This window comes from Equus przewalskii, chromosome 15 (assembly GCF_037783145.1).
Source record: "Equus przewalskii isolate Varuska chromosome 15, EquPr2, whole genome shotgun sequence".
In the NCBI taxonomy this organism is placed as follows: Eukaryota; Metazoa; Chordata; class Mammalia; order Perissodactyla; family Equidae; genus Equus; species Equus przewalskii.
This window is the reverse complement of record NC_091845.1, coordinates 52,605,758-52,626,874: the sequence shown is the minus strand read 5'-3', so window position 1 is coordinate 52,626,874 and position 21,117 is coordinate 52,605,758. Positions and strand designations below refer to the sequence as shown.

General features: G+C 37.2%; 1 protein-coding gene across 19 annotated transcripts in view; it reads left to right on the top strand.

Moving 5' to 3' along the window:
• Window positions 1-21,117, top strand: part of FBXL2 (F-box and leucine rich repeat protein 2) — a 126,511-nt gene that overhangs the window by 31,281 nt on the left and 74,113 nt on the right. For 12 of the 19 annotated variants that reach the window (XR_011527069.1, XR_011527073.1, XR_011527072.1 and 9 more), the window contains 2 exons: window positions 19,337-19,391; window positions 19,620-19,694. Coding sequence is in view for 2 of the 19 variants with exons in the window: in XM_070575874.1 (XP_070431975.1) it covers window positions 19,337-19,391; window positions 19,620-19,694 (130 nt within the window). In the remaining 17 variants the exon portion in view is untranslated. Of the gene's footprint in view, window positions 1-9,339; window positions 9,459-18,600; window positions 19,392-19,619; window positions 19,695-21,117 lie in introns of all 19 variants that reach the window. The other 7 variants (XR_011527077.1, XM_070575884.1, XM_070575879.1 and 4 more) reach the window with 2 other exon arrangements.

The window sequence follows — 21,117 nt, the reverse complement described above, 5'->3', positions numbered from 1 at the left end:
ATAAAGACTGGGAGTGTGTTTCAGTCTGCTGTTTGCACTGTGTCCTGGGGTTGGTAGTTGGCTAAGAACTCTTTCTCTTCAAGCATACAGTCCCGTGGGATCCAGGAATTATAAGCCCTGCTGGCCGCCAGAGCCATGCAATCAAGGAGTGTCCCCTGCATGGTAGCCATAAAATCTGGGGCACCACATGTAAAAACTGGGGCACCAGATGCATGTAAAAGCTCCCCTCCATGAGATACTAGTGCTCTGGAGCACAGCAGAGGGAGAGAGCTAAGAGAACATTTGCCCTCTGAGGTGTCCCGAGAGGGTTATAGTCTATTGTACATATACAGATGTATATTTAATTAGAAGCCTGCCTCAGGCCGCAGCCATGAAGATGAGTTAATAGGCCTTTATCACAGAAAGACTGGCCACTTCAGTCCGTTGCCTCTTAGGGTGCCCTCGAGGTGGTAGCTGGTTAACAACGCTTTCTCCATTGTTTACAATACTGTGGGACCCGCAAGTGTAAGTCCTCCCGGGCACCAGAGCCAGGTGGCTTAAAGGTGTCCCACAGGCAGCAACCACAAAAATCTGGGCATCAGACTAGGGTACAAGCCCCTTTCTGGGAGATACTGGAGAGCTGAAGTGAGGCAGAGGAAGACTTCAAAGTTGATGCCCACTGGCTGGTGTGAGGGAGAGTGCAAAGATGGCACACACTGGCCTCTGTCCATGGAGAGTATTTCCGTAGGCCCCTAGATGTGTGTTAAATTAGATGCCTGCTCCTTACACTGATGCTTTGAGATAAGCAAATAAGCGTCTTTCACAGAAAGTCTGGGCACTTTTCGGTTGGCTGCCTCTGCACTGGGGCCTGGCATGGGTGAGTCTGTGCGCCTTAGCCCTTTATGAACCATTTCTCACTTCACTGTAGCCTTGTGGGTCTTGTGGACACAAGCCCTGTTGACTTTCAAAGCTAGATGTTTTGGAGGTTGTCTGTCAGGTGCAGGTCTTAAAAGTTTTGGTGTCTGGTGTAGGTTCAAACCCTTCGCTCCTCTGGGAGAAGTTTGGCATTTTGAGTTCTCTCCCCATTGTGAGTCACCACACCACGGGTGGGGTTTATGGTGAGGTTGTGTCTCAGCCTCTCGTATCCACTTTGATATGGGTTTTTTCCTCATTTACGCAATGTGCAGGAGTCACTCAGCGAGTTTTGGGGTTTTTTCAGAGGAAATTGTTCCACATGCAGCTGTAGATTTGGTGTGGCTGTGGGAGGAGTTGGGTTTAGGATCTTCTTGCAGCATCATCTTGAACTGGAATCCCAAACTTGTTTTTCAAATGATTAAAACCTTTGCTGGTTTTTGACTCCTTGGCCTGTCAGCAGCCAAGAGAAGTATATTGAAGTTTCTGACTATAGTGGGTTCTTTGTCTTATCCTAGTTATAGTTCTGTCAATTGTTTATTTATGTATTTCGAGGCAGCATTACGTACAGATGCATTTTAAGTCATTACATCCTCATGGTGAAGTGAATGTTTTATTATTATATAGCTATCATCTCTATTCTCCTTTATGTTTCTTATCTTGAAATCTTTTTTATCTGATATTAATATAGTGACACCAGCTTTCTTTTGCCTAGTATCTATTTTTCAATCCTTTTATTCTTTTTTTAAAAAAATTTCTATTATACAATTTTGTGGCAGACGTACATGATGACCTATAATGTTGATGGCACATGGTGTAATCTACAGTAAGATTAGATCAGTGCGTGGGGGAGCGTGATGAGAAATGCTTATGGACCAGGCCTGAAAGTGGCATATATCGTGTTCTCACATTCACTTGAGAGTAATTCAACTACATAGCCTCACCTAACTGCAAGAGAGGCAATGGCTGCTAGCTGTTCTCCAAAATCCATAGTTAGACCACATGTATGCCCAGGAAGAAGAGAAAAACATGAAATTTGGTGAGCAGCTAGCCTCTTATGTCATAGTTTACCTTTCTGGTAACCAGAGTACCGTGTTGATGCCCCTTCTTTCCACACACAACATACCTCATCCCCAAGAGGTAAACCGGATCCCATCCATTCACTACATCCAGCTCGGGGATCTGTGGGTGATATGCAGTCCTCTCCATCAGATCGGCATGTGGTGCTTCATGGTTTTGTTACCTTCTCCCAACTGCTGTCCGTCACTCCTTATTCAGGACAGGGGCAGGATAACTGCAATACAGAATAAAATTTGGAAAGGGGAGGAAAGGAAGACACACAGCAGTTACTGTTCTATAGCAATGAGGAGATTCTGCTAGGCAGGCATTGTGAAGTCCCCCTTGTCCTAGCAGTAGGGGAAGTTCCTATTCTATTTTCTGAAAGGGATTCCCTTACCATTGGTCTTGTTGACTCTTAACTTTAACCTCTGGAAGGTTCTTCCTTGCCCGTTATCTTCCCTAACTGTGTCTGAAGTGGATGTTAGGGAATATTCCTTTCCTAGGGGCTATTTTTATTTCACAGCCATTTCCCACCTGTGCAGTTTTGGAGGCCTGGGGATTAGTTTATCATCACAGCATATTTTAGGCTAGGCTTATGGATTCTTTGAGAGAATTTAACAATTTGGTGGTCTTCTAATCCGTCTGATTCTAGTTAGTTCCCTGTGCCAGTAACCACACCCACAGTTCTTAGAGTACTCTCAGGCCTCCTTTATTTGATTTTTTGCTTCCTGGCTCCTATGCCTTTCTTTCTCCGTGGTGTCTATCTTGAGACATCTGAAACAGGCTTGGAATGAAAGGGGGCTACTTTCATCTGATCTTTGCTACAGGGTTTAGTTATTATGTTTAACAGAGAAGTCTGAATAATCTCTTAAGGTATTTTTAAGTCTTATTTTCTACCATATGGTTTTTAGAAATAGTTGGCTGTTCCAACTGTCTGAGGCCCTCAGTTTCTGTACTGTCTCCCCTTTTATTTCTGCTTGCAAACCACCAGTTCTTTCCTGAGTATTTTGTTTCTTGTAATGCGTTGCTCAATATAGCAAGGAGAAACCATTATTCACAAACATTTTGACACTTTCCAACTTCTTCTCTAGAGCTACATGCTTTTCTGCTCTCCATGTTATCATGGTTAGAAATATCACATAACAAATGTCTTCATCTTCCCAGCTCTGATACATGTTTGCTGTGCTGTTAGCCACAAGGTAGAGATCATATATTTTAGGCTTTCATTCTAGAAGCACCCCGTTTCAAGGTATCTCTTTCTGTATTAGTGTATTTAGAGTAGGCATATATATCTCATGTACTTCTTATGTCTTAAACACAACAGAAGTTTACTTATTACTCAACTAGTAGAATTAGGTGTGTTCTATGAAGTCAGCAGGGCAGCCCTGCTCTGTGCAGCTATTGAGGACCTGGTTGAAGGAAACTCTGCTGTCTTCAGCTACAGCTTCCCCCCAGCCAGCTCACTTTCCCTGGCTAGCTCTGAGTTATGTGGCTACATGTACCTGCAAGGGAAGCCAGGAAATGAAGTATAGGTGTGTACCCGGAAAGTAATTGTCATTGTCTTATAAAATTGAACATGTGACACAGCATTGCTACTTTTGAGTATACCCTAAGGAAGTTCTTGCAAATGTACACTTTGTGGCCAGGTAACATGTATAAAAATGTCCATAGCAGCACTATTCATAATAGCAAAAATATTGAAAACAACCAAATGTTCGTTAACTGAAATACAAAATATTCTAAAGCAGTGAAATGTACTACAGTCCCACAAAATGGCATGCATAAATCTTAGTATTATAATGCTGAGTGAAAAAAGGCTGGTTGCAAAAGACTATACACAGCGTGTACCATTTTTATAAAATTCAAAATCAAGCAAAATACATGGTATATTGTTAGGAATGTATACATTGTGATAAAACTATTAGGCAGGGGAATGAAAAACAGGAATTCTGAGCATATTTATTGGTTGAGAAGTGGAGGAAGGAAACAAGGGAGGGCCACAAAGTAGGTGCAGTGATACTGGTAATGTTCTAGTTTTTAAGTTTGAGTAGTGATTCATACTATTTTTATTATTAAGGACTACAAAGTGTCATAAATTCTTTTGTAGGTATCAAAATATTCCTAATAAAAAGATTTGTGAAAAGTTTGAAAGGTATGAAGAGGGCCTATTACATTTTTTTCTTTTCTCAATTTGTCTTCTGCTTACTGTTTTTTGTTCTTGTGCTTAACCGTCTTGTTGCTGCGTCTTCCCTTTGCTATCTTTTAGGGTTAGGTGTTCCTAACCTTTATTAATATCTTGTTTCCCATTCCGTTCAGAATTGTTCCCAATGCTATGGAAACCTCTTGAATTGCCACCTTACTAAGTTCATTGTTAATTTCTCAAATGACTTTTTTAAAGTCCAAAGTTAACTTTATTCATCCTTTATTGTAATTTGATTCAATTTGATTTGATTCAATCTTAATAATACATTCAACATTGGTTTCTGTCCAATGTTGACTTTGCAAATCTTCCTTCTCCAGTTTATGATGCAGTTGTCTAAACTTGGAAAATTTCATGTTTCCCATCAATTAGTTGACTTATGTTTTAAAAATTAAATCTTTCTTCTAGGAACTCAATTATGGATTCTTTAAGATCACTGGCATTATGGCAGAAGTAGATTGATCATTGTAAAGTGTCTTGCATTTGCATGAAGTCATTGATCTTTCCTTTGACTGTATCCTTCTTGTTAAAATGTCTTTTAAATAATTTTAGTCAGGCTGACTAATTTCCTTTTATGCTATGTTTTATTTTAGTTATTAGTTAGTGCTCAACATTTATGATGACACCTTTATTTATGAATTAGTAATAGAAAAATTGGAACCCAGCCATAAAAATGTCTGTTCTTTGTCAGAAAATTTGCTGATTACAGGTTTTAATAATGAGCTAATTAACTTAGGTTTAACTTCCCTTGAAAATGTGGAGAGTCAAAACCAAAGAGAGACTATGCATTCATGTGAGGCTAATTTTGCTATTCTGGATTCATTGTCTTTCTTTACTCTTTTCTTTATTAGATTTTAAATTTAAAAACTTGATAGTTTTAGCAAGTGATGGTTAAAAGATGCATGAAGAAAAAGATACATCTCTCTTTAACATACCTCAGCTCTCACACTCTGAGATAGCAAGTGTAAATAGTATCTGCACTTTTGGAAACATTTCTGAAGTGGTTAACTCTATTTGTGCTACCTCATAATTATTTGGTGGTCCAGTGGTTAAGATTTGTTGCTCTCACTGCCGTGGCTCGGGTTCGTTTCCCAAAGTCAGGGAACCACACCACCCGTCTGTTGGTTGTCATACTGTGGTAGCTGTGTGTTGCTGTGATGCTGAAAGCTATGCCACTGGTATATCAGTGGACATGAAATACGTGGTGGACAGGTTTCATTAGAGCTTCCAGACTAAGACAGACTAGGAAGTAGGACCTGGCCACCCACTTCTGAAAAAATTGGCCATGAAAACCCTGTGAATAGCAGCGGAGCACTGTCTGATCCAGCTCTGGAAGATGAGAGGACAGTGCAAAAAGACCAGGCAGGGTTCTGCTCTGCTGTACACAGGGTCGCTAGGTGTCGGCATCAACAATACATTAACAACAACATAATTACTATTCAGTGAGGGTTAGTGTGAGATTTCATCTGATTTCCTTTCAGAAAACCGGAGTCTTTGCATCATGTGGTTCTGAAGGGGTTAGACTGTAGGGAGAAAAGTGGTGATTGAGTTTCAGAATTTCCTCGTCTCAGCAGTCTGAGTAAATGTTTGTTTGTCTCATAGTTCTTTGAGGATGACCTTCAAAAAAAACGCATGGAGAATTTAAGGTTTTTTTTTTCCATTTTGATAACATCACTAAACAAATCCTCTCTCAATAACCTCAAGTTTAACATTTGCTTAAAGAACACATCAGTATTTTGGATGTTCAGGTAAAATACAGTCATGTCTACATAAGGATGTTTCAGTCAATGATGCACCGCGTATACGATGGTGGTCCCATAAGAGGATGTGTATAAATACATAAATGCCAACAGTTGTCATATTCTGGGGCTTGCTGACACTCTTAACTCACAGCAATTCCTGGCAGAACAACTGACGTTTGTGTGACAATTTAAAGTTCCTCACACTTTCCTAAAGTCCTGTTAAGATTCTGCCTCCAGGGCCTGGCCCTGTGGCGTAGTGGTTAAGTTTGGCATGCTCCACTTCAGCAGCCTGGGTTTGTGAGTTCAGATCCCTGGTGCGGACCTAACCACTCGTCAGCTGTGCTGTGCGGCAGCCCACATACAAAATAGAGGAATATTGGCACAGATGTTAGCTCAGGGCTAATCTTCCTCAAGGGAAAAAAAAAAAGAAGTTTGGCAACAGATGTTGGCTCAGGGTGAATATTCCTCGAGGGGTGAAAAAGATTCTGCCTCCAATTTGAGAGAAACTGTTGATATTTCTTTTTATTCATTTTTAAAAATTTGTTCTCAATGTGCACCATCCATTCAGCCTAAAGTTTACTAATGATTATTATTTTGGAGAAAAAAAGGAGTGTTTCTTGAATACACTGCAGCAATTTCATAATCATCATTTGATACTCAAAACAGTCTTTTGAAGTAGATAGAGCAGTTTTTAATTATCTTCATTTTACAGATGAAAAATCTGAGACTTAAAGGTTAAATGACTTGATCAAGATTCCACGGTTGTTAAGAACATGGAATTTGGAGTTTAAAGGGTCTGTGTAGATATGAGACTTCAACCAAGGCCTTGACTTCACATCTTATGTTCTTCCTTCTATACTTGATTGCTGTTTAGTAAAAAAATTGTTTGCAGGATGCATTAGTCTTATAATACACCCAAAAACCCTTCATAAATATTCATATATCTACCTATAAAGGATAGGGCATATAATTTTTATTCTATTCAGCAGAGCACAGACTTTTAAGTTTCACATTAGTCAACATCATAAGTCATGTGTCTAATCAAAAATCAACTAGATCATGTACCTAGTTTTCCTTGCTGTAGTAGTGGAAGTGAAGGGTAGTTGATATTCTACCCCATAGAGCATTCTATGTACTATGCTGTTAATTGTCATCAAAGAAAAGGAACACTTGACTTCTGGATCCTGTAACCTTATAATTGGGCTCACATGAAATAACAAAGAAAAACAATAGTTATAATAAAATAAAACAGAAGTAAATACATAGTTCAAGAAAGAAATAATCTTAGTGTAGTTATAACTGGAGTGGTTAGCAAACCAGCTGGCAGGCTGTCTGTAATAGCTAGTGGCTGGAATTTTAATGCTAGACAGAGAAAGGAGATGAGGCCTTGCCTGTACAAGGAGAGAAATTGAATATGTGACTGCTTCATAATGCAGAGACCCTGGAAAGGTTCCCTCTATCAAGTAAGATGAGACTGTAAAAAAAAACAAACAGAAAATAAACAAAACCTTGGTTTTGCTCAGGACTCTGAATGAAGAGGGAAAAGTCGTTTTTTGAAAAATCTAATCCCATGTATGAATGATTAAGAAATTCCAAGCTTAGAAATTAATGTAAAATTGATGCTGGAAAGATGAAACCTTTGGGAAAACTTGGCAGAATCAAGTGTAAAACAATTTCATAGGGCCATTTCACAAACCAAGATGCATGAGCTTTCCACATATCAATAATCAGATGAAAATGAGGTCATAATAAAATATGACAAGTTACCTAAGGCTATGATCCAGCATAAGGTAGAGTAAATTGATTAAAGAGCTATTATATCAAACTGAAAAGGGAATGAGAAAACTGGAAAATAGAGATGGGGGAATTTACACATAATTCAGCATAGAGAGAGAAAGATATGGAAATATAGAAAAGGTTAAGAGACCCAGAAGGTCAGATTAGATGATTCAACATATGTGTAAAGGAAATTTAGACAGAGAATATAGAGAAAATGTAAGAGGGGTAATATTTAAAGCAATAGTGGCTGAAAATTTTTCAGAATGGATTGAAGATATGAATCCTTAAATAGAAGTAGCACAGTGAAGTTTGAACCGGATCAATAAAGATAAGTTCGTACCTAGACACATCATAGTGAAACAGCAGAACTTCAAAGACAAAGAAAAGTTTTTAAAAAACCTGCAAGATGAGTAAAATTACCTAAAAGGATTAGCAGTTAAACTGACAATAGATCTCTCATCAGCAACAATAAAAGCAAAGAGTGGAAAAATATTTTCCATGTGCCAATGGACATGTAAATCTAGAATTCTTTACCCAGCTAAATTATCATTCTAAAATTATCATTCTAAAATGAAATAAAAACCTTTTCCAGAAATGGTGCAGCCACTGTGGGAAACAGTTTTGGTAGTTCTTCAAAAAACTAAACATAGAATCACTGTATGACCTGGAAATTCCAGCCCTAGGTATATACTGAAAAGAACTGAAAACTCAAACAAATACTTGTACATGAATATTCATAGCATCATTATTTACAGTAGCCAAAGTGTGGAAACAACCCAGATGTCCCTCAATGGATGAATGAATAAACAAATTGTGGTATATACATACTAGGGGATATTATTCAGCCATAAAAAAGATGGAAGTACTGATACGTGCTATAACTTGAACGAACCTCAAAAACATTTGGTAAGAAATAAAGCCACATATTGTATGATTCTGTTTATATGAAGTATCCAGAATGGGCAAATCCATGGAGAAAGAAAGTGGATCGGTAGTTGCCAGGAGCTAAGGGGAGTGAGGAATAGAGAATGGCTGCTTTATAAGTATGGTGTTTTCTTTTGGGTGAAAATATTTTGAAACTAGATAGAGATGGTGTTTGCAGAACATTGTGGGCTAAATGTCACTGAATCATGTACTTTAAAATGATTAATTTTATGTGAGTTTTACCTCAATAAAAAAGATCACAGTAAAAAAAAATCTTCCAACTCTTGGAAGTCCCCTGTCTGAAAGAACTGTTAAAGGATAAACTTTAATAAATTTGATCTCAGAAGGAATGAATGAGAAACAAGAAACAGTGTTAAACAAAATGTAATCATGTGGGTACATCTTAATAAATACTGACTCCAGAAAAAGAAAGAAAATATTGCTAATAACTAATATATTATGTGGAAGATTTGGTGAAAGGAAGGTGGAACTAAAATAGTCAACAATTTTAGTTGGATGATGGGAAGAGGGTAATTAGAGTTAAAGTGATTTACAGTTTTGGGGTAGATAATATTGATTAACTTTAGACTTCAGAAATACTAATATAAGATAAAATAGGCCTTGAGATAAAAAACATTATTATAGAGATTCCTCCTTTTGTTTAGGAAGGACATGAAAGATTTTTGCTTCCATGGTAATCCAAGAAAAATTACAGACAAAATTTAAAAATCTTGCTTTCTGTAGGACAAGCAAAGAGGAGTGGACAAGAGGAGGTCTGAATGAACTGAACTGAGAGACATACCCTTCTTAGTGAGCAGAGGACTACAGCAGCTTCCATACCTGGTGGTGGATGCCTTGTCATGGTACAGCTGGGCCTGCATTAGACATAGAAGCTAAATCAGCCGTGCTTTGGAGACTCAAATACAAGAACAAATAATTCAGCCTAGGAATTCTCCCTCTTTAGTTCGTCTTTGCCCCTATTGTCTCCAAGAAAGTTTTACCAAGAAGGCAGCAACAGAGAAAAGGCCCATAAGCAGAGAGAAATTGTCTAGGCTATCACATTCCTTCTGTGATAGGATTCAGAATACTTGCCAGACTTGAATCCAGAAGCAAACTGAAGCTATCTGAAACTGCAGCTAACCCATTCTGGATCACATACTGACAAGCTTTTATTCTTAATGTAGTGGCTCAGAAGGTTGAAGATTGAGCCAAACACAAGTGATCTAAATTTAATTTTAGCTATGATCCAGCTCAACTCAAGAAGGATTCTGAATGAGTGGAAACTAACTTTAACCTCCAGACAGAGGAAGGGGCTTGCACTCTCTGGGAAATAACAAGCCAAAATAAAGTTATACTATATTCTTCTCTGTTCTTTTAGCTACAATGACTGAAATACAGACTAAAATTGAGACATACAGATAAGCAGAAAAACATGACCCATAAACAAGAGAAAACAATTGATGTAAGCAGACTTTTAGATAACCCAGTTATTGGAATTAGTAACTAAGGACTTTAAAACAACTGTTACAAATTCATTAAAGAATTTGCAGGAGAAAATGGTTATAATGAGTGAAGAGATGGGATATTTCAGGAGATAAATGGAAACACCAAAGAGAATCAAATGAAATTTCTAGAACTGAAAAATACAATAATATCTCAAATTTAAAAATATCATTTTCTGCAGATTGGACACTGCAAAAGAAAGGATCATTGAACTTGAATACAGGTTACTAGAAATTATCCAAACTGTCACACCGAACGAATAAAGATTGAAAAAACATCAAAACATAATTAGCAACTTGTGAGGTAATATCAAGTGGTCTAACATACATGTAATTGGAGGTCTAGAGAAAGAATGGGGAATAAAAATGTTTGAAGAAATAATAGCCCCAAATCTGATGACAGACAATCTTCAGATTTAAGAAGCTCAGTGAATGCCAAGTGAATAAATACAATGAAAAAATGCACCTAGCCATACCATAGTTAAATTACTGAAAACCAAAGATGAAGAGAAATCTTAAAAGATGACAGAGAAAACTTATAGACGCTGGAGAATAACGATAAGAATGTTCATTGACTTCATATAACAAATAATTCAAAACACAAGACAGTGGAATGAGATCTTCAAGTGCAGAAAGGAAAGGGAAAAAACCTCTCAAACAAATTATATATCAAGCAAAATTATCTTTTAAAAATAAAAGCATTTTTAGGTAAACAAAAGCTGGGAGAATTCATTACCAGCATTCCCATATTGTAAGAAATGCTAAAGGAAGTTCTTTAGAAGGGAAATGAAACTCAGGTCTACAGGAAAGAATGAAGAACACTATAAATGGTAATTCTGTGGGTAAATATAAAATACCTTTTACCTCTTTTGAAAAATTCATTAAAAGATAATTGACTGTTTAAAGCAAAAATTATAACAATATATTGTTGGGTTATAATATATGTCAAGTAAAATATGTGACAACATTAGCACAAAAGATAGGAAAGGATTAAATGGCAGTCTATCATTACTTTGGTGGTGGAAGTATATTATTAATTCAAGGTAGACCAAAATGGGGATGTACACTATAATCAGAGCAACCAACAAAAATATACCAATATTATTGAGTTATTTGAGTATTTCAAAGATGTCTTAAATGGAGAGTAAAGGACTGAACAAAAAAAATAGGTCAGTGAAAAAATCAAAAGCGAAATAAAAATATACCTTGAGGCAAAAGAAAATGCAAACTCTAGGGCAATCACTAAAAATATTTTTAAAAGAATGTAACTGATATGCTAGGAGAGGAGAGAAAATGGAATCATATAAAATACTCATTTAAAACCAGAGAATGTAGAAAAAATGGAAGATTAAAAAAAGTTCAGTGAATAGAAAACAGTTACAAATATGGTATAAGTTCAGAGTGCATTAAAACAAAAAGACCCACTTATGTATGTTTTCTGTAAGAAACCCACATTAAATATAGAGACAGAGATAGATTAAAAGTAAAGGGATGGAGAGAATGTACCATACTAACAAATCAAAAGAAAGCTGGAGTAACTATCTCAAGCTCAGACAGTGATGACAAAACAAGGAAAATTATCAGGCATAAAGAGAGGCATGACATAATGATAAAGGAGTTAATTCTCCAAAAAGATATAATAATCTTTAACATATATGCACTTAATAATTGAGCATCAAAAATACATGAGGCAAAACTAATAGAACTGCAAGGAGAACTAGACAAAACTGCTATTATAGTTGGAAACTTCAACATCCATGCTCTGTCAGTAATTGACAGATCCAGCAGGCAGAAAATCAGTAATAATATAGTTTAATTGAACAGCGCCATTCGTCAACTGGATCTAATGGATATTTATAGAATGCTTTATCCAGCAACAGCAGAATACACATTCTTCTCAAGATCACAGGATATTCACCATGATAGACTGTATTTTGGGCCATAAAATACATGTTAGCAAATTTAAAAGAATAGAAGGAATACAAAGTATGCTTTCAGACCACAATGGAGTTACACTAGAAATCAGTAACAGAAAGAGAGCTGGAAAATCTTCAAATATTTGGAGATTTAACAACATACTTCTTAATAACAGATGGGCCAAAAAAGTCTCGAAATTTTAAAATATTTTTAACTAAATGAGAATGAAAATATGTTACCAAAATTTGTGGGAAGCAGTGCTTAGAGGGAAATCCACAGCATTGAATGCATAAATTAGAAAAAAAGAAACATCTAAAGTCAATAATCTGAGCTTCCATTTTAGGAAACTGGAGAAAGAAGAGCAATGGAAATCTAAAACAAGCAAAAGAAAGGAAATAATAAAAATTGGAACAGAAATCAGTGAAGTTGAAAACAATAGAGAAAAATCAATGAACCCAAAAACTGGTTCTTGGAAAAGATCAATAAAATTGTAAACCTCTAGCCAGACTAACCAAGAATGAAAGAGAGAAGACACAAATTACAAATATCAGAAACAAAAGAGGGATCATCACTACTGATCCAACAGACATTAAAAGGACAGTAAAGGAATATTATGAACAACTACATGTCCACGAATTTGATAACTTAGATGAAATGGACCAATTCCTTGAAAGACACAAACTACCAAACCTTACACAAGAAGAAATAGATACATTGAATAGACACATATCCATTAAATAAATTGAATCAATCATGAATAACCTTCCAAAACAGAAAGCGCCAGACCCAGATGATTTCATTGGTGAATTCTACAAATGTACCAATTCTATACAGTGTCTTCCAGAGAATGGAAGCAGAATGCTTCCTAATTCATTCTATGAAGCCGGCGTTACCCTTATACCAAACCCAGAGAAAGACATTACAGAAAGGAAAACTACAGACCAATATCTCTCTTGACCTAGATGCAGAAATCTTCAAAAAAATATTAGCAAATCAAATTAAGCAATGTATAAAAAAGAATTATACGCCACAACCAAGTGGGGTTTATTTTGGGTGTGCAAGGATGCTTCAACATTCAAAAATCAATTAGTACAATCCATCTCATCTGTGGTCTAAAGAAGAAAAAATCATCTGGTCATTGCAGTAGATGCAGAGAAAGCATTTGACAAATTCTAACACCCATTCATAATAAAAACTCTCATCAAACCAGGAATAGACGGGAACTTCCTCAGCTTGATCAAGAATATCTTTAAAAAACCTACAGCTAACACCACACTTATTGATGAGAAACTGGGTGCTTTCTCCCTGAGATGAGACACAAGAAAAGGATTGTCCCCTCTTACCACTCCTGTTCATCATAGTACTAGAAGTCCTAGGTAATGCAGTTAGATAGGAAAAGGAAGGAAAAGAAAAGGTATACATTGGGAAGGAAGAAATAAAACTGGCTTTGTTTTTAGGTGACATGATTGTGTTTGTAGAAAATCCCAAAGAATTGACAAAATATTCCTGTAACTCATAAGCTATTATAGCAAGTTTACAGGATATAAGATAATAGGCAAAAATTAATTACTTTCCTGTTTACCAGCAGTGTACAACTGGAAATTGAAATTAAAAACACAATACCGTTTACATTAGCTCAAAAAATGAAATACTTAGGTAGAAGTCTAGCAGAATTTGTACAAGGGGTATGTGATGAAAACTCTAAAACTCCAATGAAAGAAATCAATGAAAATCTAAATAAATGGAGAGATGTTATATATCTGTGGTTAAGAAGACCCAATATTGTTAAAATGTTAATTCTTCCCAAGTTCATCTATAGAATCAACACAATCCCAGTGAAAATGCCACTAAGTTATTTTGTGGATATTGACAAAGTCATTCTAAAGTTTATATGCAAAGGCAAGAGACTCTGAAAACCCAACACAACACTGAAGAACAAAGTTGGAGGACTGACACTACTTGACTTAGAGATTTAGTATAAAGCTATAGTAATCAAGACAGTGTGGTGTTGGTGAAAGAATAGATAAATAGATCAGTGGAACAGAATAGAGAGCCTAGAAATAGAACCACACAAATAAAATCAACTGATCTTGTGTCGAAGGAGCAAAAGCAATTCATTGGATAAAGTATATCTTTTTCAGCAAATGGTGTTGGAACAATTGGACTTATGTGCAAAAACAATTGGACATATATGCAAAAACAGAATGTAGAAACAGACCTTACACTTTTCACAAAAATCAACTCAAAATGGATCATAGACCTAAATGTAAAAACACTGAAATCTTCTAGAAGAATGCATAGGAGAAAAGGTAGGGTAACCTTGGGTTTGGCAATGAGTTTTCAGATACAACATCAAAAGTATGATTCATGAAAGACAAAATTGACAAGTTGGACTTTATTAAAGTTAAAATTTCCTGCAAGAAAGACACTGTTAAGAACATGAAAAGGCAAGCCACAGAATGGGAGAAGATATTTGCCAAAGACACCTATGATGAAGGACTGATGTCCAAAATATACAAAGACCTCTTAAAACCCAACAAGAAAACAAACAAACCATTTTAAAAATGGGCAAAAGATCTGAACAGACATCTCACCAAAGAAGATGTATAGATGGTAAATGAGCATATGAAAAGATTCTTAATATCGTAGGTCATTAGGGAATTAAAAACTAAACTAACAATTTGGTACCACTGTACACCAGTTAGAATGGCTAAAATTAAAAAATCTAACAATATCAAATGTTGGCAAGATTCAGAGCAACAGAAACTCTCCTTGGTTGCTTGTGGGGATTCAAAATAGTACAGCCACTTTGGAAGACAGTTTGGCAGTTTCTTACAAAGATAAACATAAACTTGTACAATCTAGCAATCACACTCCTAGATATTTATCCAACTGAGTAGAAATCATATCCACACAAAAACCTGCACACAAATGTTTATGGCAGAATTATACATAATCACCAAAACTGGAAGCAACCAAGATGTCCTTAAATGGATGGATAAACAAACCGTGGTACACCCATACAATGGAATATTATTTGGCAATAAAAAGTAATGAGCTATCATGCCACTGAAGGACATAGAGGAACCTTAAATGCATATGTCTAAACAAAGGAAGCTAGTCTGATCAGCTGCATACTGTATGATTACACGTATGTGACATTCTGGAAAAGGCAAAATGATGGAAGCATTAAAAAGATCAGTAGACTGGGGCCGGCCTGGTGACACAGCAGTTAAGTTCACACGTTCTGCTTTGGCAGCCCAGGGTTTGCTGGTTTGGATCCGAGGTGCGACCATAGCACCACTTGGCATGCCATGCTGTGGTAGGCATCCCATGTATAAAGTAGAGGAAGATGGGCACAGATGTTAGCTCAGGGCCAGTCTTCCTCAGCAAAAAGAGGAGGATTGGCAGCAGATGTTAGCTCAGGGCTAATCTTCCTCAGAAAAACACAGTAGATGCCAGGGGTTGATGAGGAGGAGGGGAAGGGATCAACAGGTGAAGCACAGGTAAGTTTTAGGGCCAGAAACTATTCTATTTGGTACTGTAATGGTGGATACCTGTCATTGTGTATTTCACAAAGCCCGTAGAACTAACTGTACAATACAAAGAGTGAGCCTTAAACTATGGAGTTTAGTTAATAATAATGTGTCAATGTTAGTTCATTAATTGTAACCAATGTACCATACTAACGCAAGATGTTAATAACAGAGGAAACTATATGTATGTCAAGGTAGGGGGTAATATATGAGAACTCTATTATCTGCTTTTATTTTTAATAAATTTTTAAAAGAGAAGATAAGCAGATGTTAGATGTTAAAACCATGCATGTGCAAAACTGAGATATTTTATAGGGTATAACAAAGTAATTTTAAAAAATTGAAAAGGCAGAAAACACCTTATGGTAAATATCATAATGAGTAAAGAGCGACAGCTTTTTCTCTGAGATAGGAATAAGAAAAAGATGTCTCTCATTGCCATTATTGGTACTAGAGAAGATCATAGCCACTTCAATAAGGCAAGAAAAAGAAACGAAAAGTATGATTATTGGAAAGGAAGAAAGAAAATTGTCGTTATTCACAAGTGAATTGATTTTGTATGTAGAAAATCATTAGACTATATTAATGAATTTGGAAATAGTACTGGGTAAAAGGTAAATATATGAAAATTAAGTCTGTCTAAATACTAGCAACAACTGGAAAGTGACATTTTAAAAATTCCATTTTAATAGTAACAACATCAGATAACCAGAGGAAAAAAATCTAAAGATGAACAGAGTGTCTAAGTGGAAAACTACAAAAATTACTGTGAGAAATTAAAGAAATTCTAAATAAATAATGGAATATATTATGTTTCTGGATTGGAAGATTTAATATTGTAAAGCTCTCAATTCTCCCTGAAGTTTCTAAAAATTCAATCCCATAAGAATTTCAGAAAGTTTTCTTATGGAAATTGATATGCTGATTCTAAAACATGAGTGGAAATTCAAAGAACCAAAAATAGCCAAGAATAACCAAGGTAATCTTGATGCAGGAGAACAAAGTTGAAGGACTTACTGTAGCAGACATCAAGCCTTATTATAGAGCCATCCCTGATGGCCTAGTGGTTAAAATTTGGCACTCTCACCACTTTGGCGGCCTGGGTTTGGTTCCCGGGCACAGAACCACACCACTTGTCTGTCAGTAGCCATGCTGTGGCAGCAGCTCACAGAGAAGACCTAGAAGGACTTACGACTGCAATATACAACTATGCACTGGGGCTTTGGGGAGAAAAAAAGAGGAAGATTGGCAACAGATGTTAACTCAGAGTGAATCTTTCTCAGTGGAAGAAAAAAGACATTATAAAGCCTCATAAATTAAAAAGGTCTTATTGGCACAAAGGTAGAAGACAAACAGGCCAGTGGAACAGAGTGCAAAGTCCAGAAGTACATCCACTCCCATATACCCCTGTATGTACTTGTTTATAACCAAGTTGCCATTGCAGTGCTTTGCTAATGAAGGGTGAAGTTACACATTTGAAGCAGGAAGCAATTTCCAGAAAAACGTGTTTTGGAAGGGCCAGAACTCAGTTTCCCACTACTCAAACTCCTCTAGCTATCTGTGTTTCTATTGCCAGTATCCCAGGCTCTGTCATTCGGGGCATTTATTTTATTCTTTGAAACATGATTCAGGAATTTGGCTTAGGCTGCAGTTCAGCAGTTTGGAGACCTATCATGCCCTTTTTAACTTGCGCAAGTTCAGCTACGTGTATTCGTGGCGGGAAAGAGGAAATAATGTAAATACTAAAAGCAATCTACTTTTTCATTCAGTAACCATAAAATTGGCTAATAAGCTTAAGGTGAGAAATGTGAACTTCTGTTCCACCTGTTCATTCTCTGTGTGAGCATCTTGCTCCAGGTGGCGTGATTCTAGCATTTAAAGACATCTGCTTCCCATACTGCAGGCTCGCTAGACACACTACTTCCTCTGCTGTTTAGTTGAAGAAATAGCATCTAGTTCAATCCTGTGGGAAAATTAGCTGTGTTAAACTTTCTAAGGCAGTATGTGTAGTGGTCATGGGCTTGAGCTCCCAAGCCAGATTACCTGGGTTCAAATCTTAGCTCCACTCTTACTGTCTATGTGGCCTGGGCAGGTTACTTAACCTCTCTGTGCTCGGTGTCCTCATCTATAAAATGGAGATAATAATAGCACCTCATAGCATTGTTGTGATGATTAAATGACTAACATAAACTGTGGCTAGCACATAGTGAGTGCATAATCGATGTTAACTATTTTTATTATTATCAGTATTGTTATTACTACTGAGAGGCGACAGAGTATGTGATTCTCCAAGGTGGTACATTCTTAAGGGATTTTCAAGGGAAACTTAGCTAACTCCTTTTTCACCTTCAGCTTGTACTTTAGAACCCAACCCCAGCATGAAATGTGACTATTGTACCATACTCATTTCTGTATCTGGTCCTTGGTTTTTTAGGGAGCTGACAATCAGTTGTGGCTCATTGTGGAATGGTCACATGTCACAGAACATGGACATTTGAGGCAGGAGGGCCTGTGGGTGGGGCAAGATGTGTTCCCATAGAGATAATGTAGGTATACAGACACCCTGAAATATGTATATTATATATTTAATATGTTTATATTTATTTACTTAAATACACATTTTCAGCCACCAGCATTTTCCTATGCACAAAGTTCCATTAAGTCTTTTGAGGTCAGTGCAGCTCTTAGGCTTCTATCCCTTGCTTTTCACTAGAAAATGATTGAAGCCTGTATTGTAGCGTGGTATCTACCTTGTCACTAGCGGTGTGGTGCTGCTTTTGGGTGCGTTATTGTAGCGTATAACACGCTGATGTCTTATTACTGTTCTTTCCTGGGCCAATGGATTTTCAACTCCACTCATTGTTACCTTTGAAGAATTTTGAAGAACTTTATAGGTAGCTGTTTTTCATCTCACCCTCCTCCCCATCCCACACACAGAGGCGCAGACTCATATTTACCTTCCAGGACTATGACAGTTGAGATCCTGTTTTTGTCCTTGACCTCATCCCCATCTACCCTTCTTCTCACATGAAGCTGTTCTTTGTTTTCAGCTGTCACTGCGCAGTGCAGAGGCACACACAGCTATTTGCCACTCTGCTATCATCAGCAGCTCATCTCCTCCACTGCCAGAATGTTGGGACCTCACTCAGACTCCTGCCATGCTGACAGCTACTGCTTCCTCTAGGGACGTTACTGATGTCAACTAAGTTTTTGTTTGCTTCTGTCTTCTTTTCTTTTTCACCATCTTTCTCATCTTCTCTGGCTTCTTGGCTTTTGCTCAGGAAAAACTGGTCACTTGTAGACCTTGCCAGCTAATGAGCTCCATCTTTCTGCCCTGTAAACAAATGCATCTTAAAACCAAATGGGTTTTATCATCGAGCATTTCTTGGCCATGTTATTTGAGGCTGAGGCATCTGAATTTGTTTGGTGCATCTACCACTGAAAGAGGGATTTGCACTGTTGGGGGCATGAGAATTAGAAGGATTTAGCTCTTGCCAGGCTTAGTGCCTGGGCGATTAGAGAGTTGGGTCTTTGAGTAGAACAAGTTATGATCTGCTGTCCCATATCCATGTCTTAGAACAAGGGAAATAAAGTTTAGTGAGTGCAAACATTTAATATTTCACGGTAGTGATGTAGAATTATGCTGCATTTGTGTATTGCAAATTGAGGAATCTTGAAAAAACTTATGATCTATCCACATGGCTCATTAGATTGTATCTTTCAAGTTATAAATATCCTAAAATGTTAACACCATCTCATTTTTGTGTTTTTTCCCTTTCTTCCTAGAATATTTTCCTTCTTGGATATAGTAACTTTGTGCCGATGTGCACAGATTTCCAAGGTAAAGTATTAACCAGAGTTTTAATCAATAAATATTAGTCTTATTAGAATGAGGATGTTTTAGTTCAAGTAAACAGTTAAAAATTAAAATGTCATTTTGTATATTTAACGTAACACGTTATAATTCCACGTTTGATTATCAACTGATGTATATTTTTTAAAAAGTTTGGAAATACATAAATATATCTCTTTCACCCCAATCCCTCCTCCTTTACCTCCCACCCCCCAGGCTTGGAACATCTTAGCCCTGGATGGAAGCAACTGGCAACGAATAGACCTTTTTAACTTTCAAACAGATGTAGAGGTAAGTTAACCTTGTTTTCAACAAAAGATTTTTTTAAAAAGATTTTGTAAGTAAACTGCTCACTTTTTCCTGCCTTTTTATTTTGCTGCATTTAGATTTAATATTAAGGTGCCAAGGTGGAGTAGAGCAGAAAAAAACCTGGAAGGTATTTGCATACATCAAGACCAAAATTCTGCTTGTATTTTACTTTTTGCTCTGTATCAGTAACAGATTACTTTTCTCCCTTGTTCTGAGTTTTACCGCTCAGCTTTTTAAAGACTCACACCTGCATCGTTAACACCTGGTTCAATGTTTTAACCTTAGGAGACTCTTGACAGATATTTGTCTGTCTGAAAGATCCAGTGAGAATTCTAATTCAACATCAGGAATGGAAAATGTCAGAAGCACAGGCCCAGAAGTGAGGCTGGAGATCTGCACTGTCACTCTGGCTTGACCACTTAGCACAGGATCTCTTAGTGTCTCAGTTTTATTATCTAGAAAACAAAGAAGTAAAATAATCTTTAAAGCCTTTTATAATTCTAGGATTCTGATGTATTTGTCTGTAAATATGTAAATCTCTCTCTTTAAGACAGTAAACCTGACCAAATAAGAAAAATTTATTTTAAAACAACTTTGATATTAAATTCTAATTTATAACCAAAAAGAGAGAGGGAAGTAATAAAGAGCTTTGCACATAGTAGTTGTCTGGAGTGCTGGGTTTTTTTGTTTTTTTGAGGAAGATTAGCCATGAGCTAACTACTGCCAATCCTCCTCTTTTTGCTGAGGAAGACTGGCCCTGAGCTAACATGCATGCCCATCTTCCTCTGCTTTATACGTGGGACGCCTACCACAGCATGGCTTGCCAAGCGGTGCCATGTCTGCACCCGGGATCCAAACCAGCAGAACCCCAGGCCGCTGAGAAGCAGAATGTGCGAACTTAACCGCTGCGCCACTGGGCTGGTCCCCTGGAGTGCTGTTTTAATTGTCTGGAGATTCTGAAGTTTATCATCTCCCCATTGTTAGTAAAATCTTATTCATTTCTAGTTTAGCCAACTCAGTTACAGTAGGGGAATTGTATTTTGATTCAGTTACTCATGTAGTGTGTTCGAGTGTTTTTATCAAAGTGTATGTTTTGTGTCTTTTTTAATGGATAAGGAAATGAATGTGTTTAATAGTGAGATGGGCCCAAATAATTTCCTGTGAGTTACTTAACCTGGTGTTACCTCGAAGAACTAATGGCAAGTTGTGGAAGCCCCTTCACCTCCTTCTCTAGGTTACTTGCTGCCTGAGAGTTTCTGGTCCCATCTCAGACCTGTGGAGCAGAGCACCTACAGCAAGTGGGGCTGAGCAGAGGGTTTCCCACAGTTGATTTCCTCTCTTGTTGTGGTGCTCTGAGCTTGGAAGGAGGCAGGGACCTCAGGACTTCATGCCCATCTTGGAAAGA